The following is a 10,395-nucleotide window of genomic DNA, read 5'->3' as shown; positions in this document are numbered from 1 at the left end:
TGGAAGACGGTGTCCCTTTTTGGTCAGTGTCAGCGGAGGAAAGGGAGTGCGAGTGCGAAGGGGAGTGCGAAGGGACGTTGAGAGACGGACCCTCAGTCTGCTGCTCTCTCCCTCCGCTGAGACTGACCATCAGATGAGGCACCATCAGATGAGGCACCAACGTTTTTTAAGTTGTATTTAAAACGATTTGAGTTGTAGTTCTCGGCTTGCATTTTATCTCAGATAGTGATCTGGGCTCAGAAAGGGTTGGTGACCACTGATATAGTGACTTATTAAACACAGCAGACAACTGTAGATCTGTAACACAGTAACACACTGTAGCACAGTAACACAGCAGACAACTGTAGATCTGTAACACAGTAACACACTGTAGCACAGTAACACAGCAGACAACTGTAGATCTGTAACACAGTAACACACTGTAGCACAGTAACACAGCAGACAACTGTAGATCTGTAACACAGTAACACACTGTAGCACAGTAACACAGCAGACAACTGTAACACAGTAGATCATTGTTATTTCATCTGCTGCTGCTCATGGACATATTCTACACTCTCACCTTTATATACATTATATGTTACATGTTTATATATGTTACATGTTTTATTCTCAACCTATTTTTCACTGTTTCTAAACAGGTTCTAGAGAAGAAGGAAGAAGTTGATATTTCTTCTTAATCTACTTTACAGTTCCAGTATCAATGTGCTACTTCCGTGTCACGATGTTGATGAGGAAACTGTCATCTTACAGGTGCCACAAGTTGAGCCACTCCTAGTGTATACAGTAAGTTTCTGCCAACTCGTGAATACACCATGCCTATAGACCATGCCCACTAAAGTAAATGATCACACCTCTCCTTTTAAACGTGTGAGAGATGTGTGTCATTTACTTGAGCTGAGGTCGAGGTGAGACACATTCAATTGAGCAGCAGTCTTCTTAGCTGTGGTCTCCATTGATACTAATATCAGATAAAGAACAAGACATCATAGAAAGAGAATACCAGTAATGGCTGCAGTTTTCTTGTCCAGATCTAAGAGAGTGTTCAGGAACTTGTCTCTGATCCTATTGAGTGGATCAGTCTCTCTGCTCCTGTGGATGGCTCTCAGGCACCCGCCTGGCTCAGACAGGGGTCCTCTCCCCACTCCGGAACTCCTCCCGTCGGACTACGCTGCCGACCTGCCGGCCTGCTCAGCCATCATCCGAGGAGACATGGAGGGTCCGGAGTGGGAGCAGCTCAGCCTCCTGCTGAAGACCAAGAAGAAGCAGCAGCTGCTGTCAGAGGAGTTCTACCACAACGTAACTCAGGACTGTCAGAGGTACGTTGCAGACAGAGGGTTCATCACCGTTCCTCTGAGCCAGGAGGAGAAGGAGTTCCCCATCGCCTACTCCATGGTCATCCACGAGAAGATTGAGATGTTTGAGAGGCTCCTGCGTGCTCTGTACACTCCGCAGAACGTCTACTGCGTCCACATCGACCAGAAATCATCCGAGGACTTCAGGAGTGCAGTGAGGGCTATCGTGTCCTGCCTACCCAATGTGTTTGTGGCCAGTAAGATAGAGAGTGTGGTCTACGCCTCCTGGTCCAGAGTTCAGGCTGACCTGAACTGTATGGAGGACCTGCTAAAGTCACCTGTCCAGTGGAGGTACCTTCTCAACACCTGTGGAACCGACTTCCCCATTAAGACCAACGCTGAGATGGTTCAGGCCCTCAAACTGCTGAACGGGAAAAACAGCATGGAGTCAGAGGTCACCAATGGCTACAAGAAGGGCAGATGGCAGTTCCACCACAACGTCACGGACACAGTGGTCAGGACAGAGGTTAAGAAGACCCCTCCACCAATCAACACCCCCATGTTCTCTGGCAACGCCTACTTCGTGGTATCCAGGGCCTTCGTCCGTCACGTGATGAAGAGTCAGGAGGTCCGGGTCCTGCTGGAGTGGGAGAAGGACACCTATAGTCCTGACGAACACCTGTGGGCCACTCTGCAGCGGATGCCCGCTGTCCCAGGCTCCAACCCCCCCAACAGTAAGTACCAGCAGTCAGATATGAACTCCATGGCCAGGGTAGTGAGGTGGAGCTACCTGGCTGGGGATGTGAGGAACGGAGCCCCCTACCCACACTGCTCCGGGACCTACAGGAGAGCTGTTTGTGTCTATGGAGCTGGAGACCTGCAGTGGCTCCTAAACCAACACCACCTTATCGCTAACAAGTTTGACCCCGAGGTGGATGATGTGGCGATCAGGTGTCTGGAGTCATACCTGCGCTTTAAAGCAACGTACAGTCTATCAGTAAGGACAGTGGAATCTAGGAATACCTTACAAAAACTATGAAAGGTTGTAAATACAATAGTGTAGCTGTTTTTAACACTTTAACTCTATTCTTAACCAGCTAGAGGGTGTTCTATTTCTGATGTTACTGTATACTTCTGATGTTACTGTATACTTCTGATGTTACTTCTGATGTTACTGTATACTTCTGATGTTACTGTATACTTCTGATGTTACTTCTGATGTTACTGTATACTTCTGATGTTACTGTATACTTCTGATGTTACTTCTGATGTTACTGTATACTTCTGATGTTACTGTATACTTCTGATGTTACTTCTGATGTTACTGTATACTTCTGATGTTACTGTATACTTCTGATGTTACTTCTGATGTTACTGTATACTTCTGATGTTACTGTATACTTCTGATGTTACTTCTGATGTTACTGTATACTTCTGATGTTACTGTATACTTCTGATGTTACTGTATGAGGGTTGTAAATAAAATAATGTCTTTTTTTTTTATTTTTTATGTTGTGGTTGCACTGTATAGTTGTGATTGCCATGTATATTCCAGACATACGTCCTCCTGTAGTATTTATTTAGTACTCCATCTAGTCCAATGACCAGTGTCACTGAACACATCAATTCTGTAACAGTTCTACATGTAGTCAACAATGCCGGGCTATTAAGTTTTATAACATTATATATACATACTGTGTGTGTGTGAGGGCACGACAAAACCTGTGTGTATTTATGACTAGTGTGCCTGGAGTCTTTCACAATTTTTAGGGCCTTCCTCTGCACCACTACCTGGTATGGCAACTGCTCGGCCTCCGACCGCAAGGCACTACAGAGGGTAGTGCGTACGGCCCAGTACATCACTGGAGCCAAGCTTCCTGCCATCCAGGACATCTATACCAAGTGGTATCAGAGGAAGACCATAAAAATTGTCAAAGACTCCAGCCACCCCAGTCATACACGGTTCTCTGTGCTACCGCACGGCAAGCGGTGCCGGAGCGCCAAGTATAAAGAGGCTTCTCAACAGCTTCTACCCCCAAGCCATACGACTGCTGAACAGCTAATCAAATGGCTACCCAGACTATTTACATTGCCCCCCCACTTACACTGTTGCTACTCTGTTATCATCTATGCATAGTCACTAATAACTCTACCTACATGTACATATTACATCAATTACCCTGACTAGCCCCCAGTATACAGCCTCGCTATTGTTATTTTACTGCTGCTCTTTAATTATTTGTTACTTTTATTTATTTATATTTTTCTTAAAACTGCATTATTGGTTAAGGGCTTCTAAGTAAGCATTTCACTGGAAGGTCTACACCTGTTGTATTCGGAGCATGTGACAAATAAAAGCTGATTTGATTTATGTATTTAATATATACACACACACATATATTTACACTGAACTATAAATAATATAAATGCAACCTGCAACAATGATTTTACTGAGGTACAGTTCATAGAAAGAAATCAGTCAATTGGAATCAACTCATTAAGCCCTGACCTATGGATTTCACATGGTGGGCAGCAACCATGGGTGCCCATCCAATCAGAATGAGTTTCCCCCCACAAAAGGGCTTTATTACAGACAGAAATAGTCCTCAGTTTCCTGAGGAGCCGGATGTGGATGTCCTGGGCTGGCGTGGTAACACGTGGTCTGCGGTTGTGAGGTTTGTTGGAAGTACTTCCAAATTCTCTAAAACGACATTGGGAGGCGGCTTATGGTAGAGAAATTAACGTTCAATTCTCTGGCAACAGCTCTGATGGACATTCCTGCAGTCAACATGCCAATTACACGCTCCCTCAAAACTTGAGACATTTGTGGCATTGTGTTGTGTGGCCTTTTATTGTCCCCCAGCACAAGGTGCACCTGTGTAATGGTCATGCTGTTTAATCAGCTTCTTGATATGCCACACCTGTCAGGTGGATGTATTGTCTTGGCAAAGGAGAAATGGTCACTAACAGATGTAAACTTTGTGCACACAATTTGAGGGAAATGATATTTTTGTGCGTATGGAAAAGGTCTGGGATCTTGTATTTCAGCTCATGAAACCAACACTTTACCTGCTGTGTTGATATTCTTTGTTCAGTATATTTATATATTATTTATTATATATATATTTATTTATATTTATATATAGATTGAACAGAAATCTGCCATTCAGCATACGTCTTTATCCAAAGTGTCGTCCAGTCAGAAATGTTCTCACTCATTCAGAAGCAACTCATCTTCTCTGTGTTTTAATTAAAGCCGCTCTAATGTAAAACAATATCTTAAGTCACATCACGGTATTAAGGCAGCTTTTTCATTTGACTCTTCATTTAAGAGTCGTTTTTTGTTGGAACGATGCCATTTTTACTGTAGCATACCTTAGACATGATTGTAACTAATTTGAGTCAAACATGAAACTAAACCCAGTCTTACCATGTAATGTATTGTTAGTATAGTATATCATGTATTAACAATATGTTTTGTATGCCAACTACTGTTGTAAGTATGTGTGTTCTGTTGTACTTGAAAATTCTTCCTAATGAATAAAGACACATTTGGATTTGGACATTTACTTTAGAGAAATAATGTACAAGAACGTCCCCTCCAAAAACACTTGACAAAAACCAACATCCTGATTGACAGTAAGACTGGTATCACATTCCAGCATCAACCAATATGTCTTTAGGTTCTCCGTTTTCACAACGTATACCTTGTCGTCGCTACAGACAGACATGAATCTGGTCCTTCCAGACAGATGACAGGGGACAGTAACTTTTTCATGTAGGATTCTTTCAAAGACATTAGCAGTAAACCGTTTCCAGGTGATGCAAAACCTGCAGTAAAGCGTTTCCAGGTGCTGTGAAACCTGCTCTATTTAACATCACTCTGTGGGGTCATGTGACCTAAAATAAGGATCAAATCAAAAACCCATAAAAATATATTAATCTTTGTCCTTTCTCACCTGTTGAATATAAATATATAAATGTAATGAAGAACAAGCATCAACCCTCAGTAACAGAGTGACTTAAATACATTGCAGATACAAAACGTAACTATGACAACATCTCTATGTTTGGCTTGATACATAAAAGTTACAGAGCACGGTGGAGAGATTGACCAGAGACAGCAGGAGGTTACAGAGCACGGTGGAGAGATGGACCAGAGACAGCAGGAGGTTACAGAGACAGCAGGAGGTTACAGAGCACGGTGGAGAGATTGACCAGAGACAGCAGGAGGTTACAGAGCACGGTGGAGAGATTGACCAGAGACAGCAGGAGGATACAGAGCACGGTGGAGAGATTGACCAGAGACAGCAGGAGGATACAGAGCACGGTGGAGAGATTGACCAGAGACAGCAGGAGGATACAGAGCACGGTGGAGAGATTGACCAGAGACAGCAGGAGGTTACAGAGCACGGTGGAGAGATTGACCAGAGACAGCAGGAGGTTACAGAGCACGGTGGAGAGATTGACCAGAGACAGCAGGAGGATACAGAGCACGGTGGAGAGATTGACCAGAGACAGCAGGAGGATACAGAGCACGGTGGAGAGATTGACCAGAGACAGCAGGAGGATACAGAACACGGTGGAGAGATTGACCAGAGACAGCAGGAGGTTACAGAGCACGGTGGAGAGATTGACCAGAGACAGCAGGAGGTTACAGAGCACGGTGGAGAGATTGACCAGAGACAGCAGGAGGATACAGAGCACGGTGGAGAGATTGACCAGAGACAGCAGGAGGATACAGAGCACGGTGGAGAGATTGACCAGAGACAGCAGGAGGTTACAGAGCACGGTGGAGAGATTGACCAGAGACAGCAGGAGGTTACAGAGCACGGTGGAGAGATTGACCAGAGACAGCAGGAGGATACAGAGCACGGTGGAGAGATTGACCAGAGACAGCAGGAGGATACAGAGCACGGTGGAGAGATTGACCAGAGACAGCAGGAGGATACAGAGCACGGTGGAGAGATTGACCAGAGACACCAGGAGGATACAGAGCACGGTGGAGAGATTGACCAGAGACAGCAGGAGGATACAGAGCACGGTGGAGAGATTGACCAGAGACACCAGGAGGATACAGAGCACGGTGGAGAGATTGACCAGAGACAGCAGGAGGATACAGAGCACGGTGGAGAGATTGACCAGAGACAGCAGGAGGATACAGAGCACGGTGGAGAGATTGACCAGAGACAGCAGGAGGTTACAGAGCACGGTGGAGAGATTGACCAGAGACAGCAGGAGGTTACAGAGCACGGTGGAGAGATTGACCAGAGACAGCAGGAGGTTACAGAGCACGGTGGAGAGATTGACCAGAGACAGCAGGAGGATACAGAGCACGGTGGAGAGATTGACCAGAGACAGCAGGAGGATACAGAGCACGGTGGAGAGATTGACCAGAGACAGCAAGAGGATACAGAGCACGGTGGAGAGATTGACCAGAGACAGCAAGAGGATACAGAGCACGGTGGAGAGATTGACCAGAGAGAGAGGGTCGTAACATTGAGAAAGGGAGAAAGAGAGAGAGGGTCGAAACAATGAGAACGGGAGAAAGAGAGAGAGGGTCGTAACAATGAGAACGGGAAAAAGAGAGAGAGGGTCGTAACAATGAGAAAGGGAGAAAGGGTCGTAACAATGAGAACGGGAAAAAGAGAGAGAGGGTCGTAACAATGAGAAAGGGAGAAAGGGTCGTAACAATGAGAACGGGAAAAAGAGAGAGAGGGTCGTAACAATGAGAAAGGGAGAAAGGGTCGTAACAATGAGAACGGGAGAAAGAGAGAGAGGGTCGTAACAATGAGAAAGGGAGAAAGGGTCGTAACAATGAGAACGGGAGAAAGAGAGAGAGGGTCGTAACAATGAGAAAGGGAGAAAGGGTCGTAACAATGAGAACGGGAGAAAGAGAGAGAGGGTCGTAACAATGAGAACGGGAGAAAGGGTCGTAACAATGAGAACGGGAGAAAGAGAGAGAGTCGTAACAATGAGAAAGGGAGAAAGGGTCGTAACAATGAGAACGGGAGAAAGAGAGAGAGGGTCGTAACAATGAGAAAGGGAGAAAGGGTCGTAACAATGAGAACGGGAAAAAGTGAGAGAGGGTCGTAACAATGAGAAAGGGAGAAAGAGAGAGAGGGTCGTAACAACGAGAACGGGAGAAAGAGAGAGAGGGTCGTAACAACGAGAACGGGAGAAAGAGAGAGAGGGTCGTAACAATGAGAACGGGAGAAAGAGAGAGAGGGTCGTAACAATGAGAACGGGAGAAAGAGAGAGAGGGTCGTAACAATGAGAACGGGAGAAAGAGAGAAAGGGTCGTAACAATGAGAACGGGAGAAAGAGAGAGAGGGTCGTAACAATGAGAACGGGAGAAAGAGAGAGAGGGTCGTAACAATGAGAACGGGAGAAAGAGAGAAAGGGTCGTAACAATGAGAACGGGAGAAAGAGAGAGAGGGTCGTAACAATGAGAACGGGAGAAAGAGAGAGAGGGTCGTAACAATGAGAACGGGAGAAAGAGAGAAAGGGTCGTAACAATGAGAACGGGAGAAAGAGAGAAAGGGTCGTAACAATGAGAACGGGAGAAAGAGAGAGAGGGTCGTAACAATGAGAACGGGAGAAAGAGAGAAAGGGTCGTAACAATGAGAACGGGAGAAAGAGAGAAAGGGTCGTAACAATGAGAACGGGAGAAAGAGAGAGAGGGTCGTAACAATGAGAACGGGAGAGAGGGTCGTAACAATGAGAACGGGAGAACGGGAGAGAGGGTCGTAACAATGAGAACGGGAGAAAGCGAGAGAGGGTCGTAACAATGAGAACGGGAGAAAGCGAGAGAGGGTCGTAACAATGAGAACGGGAGAAAGCGAGAGAGGGTCGTAACAATGAGAACGGGAGAAAGCGAGAGAGGGTCGTAACAATGAGAACGGGAGAAAGCGAGAGAGGGTCGTAACAATGAGAACGGGAGAAAGCGAGAGAGGGTCGTAACAATGAGAACGGGAGAAAGCGAGAGAGGGTCGTAACAATGAGAACGGGAGAAAGCGAGAGAGGGTCGTAACAATGAGAACGGGAGAAAGAGAGAGAGGGTCGTAACAATGAGAACGGGAGAAAGAGAGAGAGGGTCGTAACAATGAGAAAGGGAGAAAGGGTCGTAACAATGAGAAAGGGAGAAAGGGTCGTAACAATGAGAAAGGGAGAAAGGGTCGTAACAATGAGAACGGGAAAAAGAGAGAGAGGGTCGTAACAATGAGAACGGGAGAAAGGGTCGTAACAATGAGAACGGGAGAGAGGGTCGTAACAATGAGAAAGAGAGAAAGGGTCGTAACAATGAGAACGGGAGAAAGAGAGAGAGGGTCGTAACAATGAGAACGGGAGAAAGCGAGAGAGGGTCGTAACAATGAGAACGAGAGAAAGAGAGAGAGGGTCGTAACAATGAGAACGGGAGAAAGCGAGAGAGGGTCGTAACAATGAGAACGGGAGAAAGCGAGAGAGGGTCGTAACAATGAGAACGGGAGAAAGCGAGAGAGGGTCGTAACAATGAGAACGGGAGAAAGCGAGAGAGGGTCGTAACAATGAGAACGGGAGAAAGCGAGAGAGGGTCGTAACAATGAGAACGGGAGAAAGCGAGAGAGGGTCGTAACAATGAGAACGGGAGAAAGAGAGAGAGGGTCGTAACAATGAGAACGGGAGAAAGAGAGAGAGGGTCGTAACAACGAGAACGGGAGAAAGAGAGAGAGGGTCGTAACACCGAGAACGGGAGAAAGAGAGAGAGGGTCGTAACAACGAGAACGGGAGAAAGAGAGAGAGGGTCGTAACAACGAGAACGGGAGAAAGAGAGAGAGGGTCGTAACAATGAGAACGGGAGAAAGAGAGAGAGGGTCGTAACAATGAGAACGGGAGAAAGAGAGAGAGGGTCGTAACAATGAGAAAGGGAGAAAGAGGGAGAGGGTCGTAACAATGAGAGAGAGAGGGTCGTAACAATGAGAACGGGAGAAAGAGGGAGAGGGTCGTAACAATGAGAACGGGAGAAAGAGAGAGAGGGTCGTAACAATGAGAACGGGAGAAAGAGAGAGAGGGTCGTAACAATGAGAACGGGAGAAAGAGAGAGAGGGTCGTAACAATGAGAACGGGAGAAAGAGAGAGAGGGTCGTAACAATGAGAACGGGAGAAAGAGAGAGGGTCGTAACAATGAGAAAGGGAGAAAGAGAGAGAGGGTCGTAACAATGAGAAAGGGAGAAAGAGAGAGAGGGTCGTAACAATGAGAAAGGGAGAAAGAGGGAGAGGGTCGTAACAATGAGAGAGAGAGGGTCGTAACAATGAGAACGGGAGAAAGTCGTAACAATGAGAACGGGAGAAAGCGAGAGAGGGTCGTAACAATGAGAAAGGGAGAAAGAGAGAGAGGGTCGTAACAATGAGAACGGGAGAAAGAGAGAGAGGGTCGTGCCAATGAGAACGGGAGAAAGAGAGAGAGGGTCGTGCCAATGAGAACGGGAGAAAGAGAGAGAGGGTCGTGCACAATGAGAACGGGAGAAAGAGAGAGAGGGTCGTGCACAATGAGAACGGGAGAAAGAGAGAGAGGGTCGTAACAATGAGAACGGGAGAAAGAGAGAGAGAGGGTCGTAACAATGAGAAAGGGAGAAAGAGAGAGGGTCGTAACAATGAGAAAGGGAGAGAGGGTCGTAACAATGAGAACGGGAGAAAGGGAGAGAGGGTCGTAACAATGAGAACGGGAGAAAGAGAGAGAGGGTCGTAACAATGAGAAAGAGAGAGAGGGTCGTAACAATGAGAAAGGGAGAAAGAGAGAGAGGGTCGTAACAATGAGAAAGGGAGAGAGGGTCGTAACAATGAGAACGGGAAAAAGAGAGAGAGGGTCGTAACAATGAGAAAGGGAGAAAGAGCGAGAGGGTCGTAACATTGAGAAAGGGAGAAAGAGCGAGAGGGTCGTAACATTGAGAAAGAGAGAGAGGGTCGTAACATTGAGAAAGAGAGAGGGTCGTAACATTGAGAAAGGGAGAAAGAGAGAGGGTCGTAACAATGAGAAAGTGAGAAGGAGAGAGAGGGTCGTAACTATGAGAACGGGAGAAAGAGAGAGAGGGTCGTAACAATGAGAAAGGGAGAAAGAGCG

General features: G+C 46.3%; 1 protein-coding gene across 1 annotated transcript; it reads left to right on the top strand.

The window, feature by feature from the left end:
- Positions 1-654: 654 nt before the first annotated feature.
- On the top strand, positions 655-4,709 carry gcnt3 (glucosaminyl (N-acetyl) transferase 3, mucin type). Its single transcript, XM_071405111.1, has one exon. The coding sequence runs from the start codon at positions 1,009-1,011 to the stop codon at positions 2,332-2,334; it is 1,326 nt and encodes a 441-aa protein (XP_071261212.1). The 5' UTR covers positions 655-1,008; the 3' UTR covers positions 2,335-4,709.
- Positions 4,710-10,395: the final 5,686 nt, after the last annotated feature.

This window comes from Salvelinus alpinus, chromosome 6 (genome assembly GCF_045679555.1).
Source record: "Salvelinus alpinus chromosome 6, SLU_Salpinus.1, whole genome shotgun sequence".
In the NCBI taxonomy this organism is placed as follows: Eukaryota; Metazoa; Chordata; class Actinopteri; order Salmoniformes; family Salmonidae; genus Salvelinus; species Salvelinus alpinus.
Note: the sequence above shows the minus strand (reverse complement) of the source record. Positions and strands in the feature narration are given on the sequence as shown.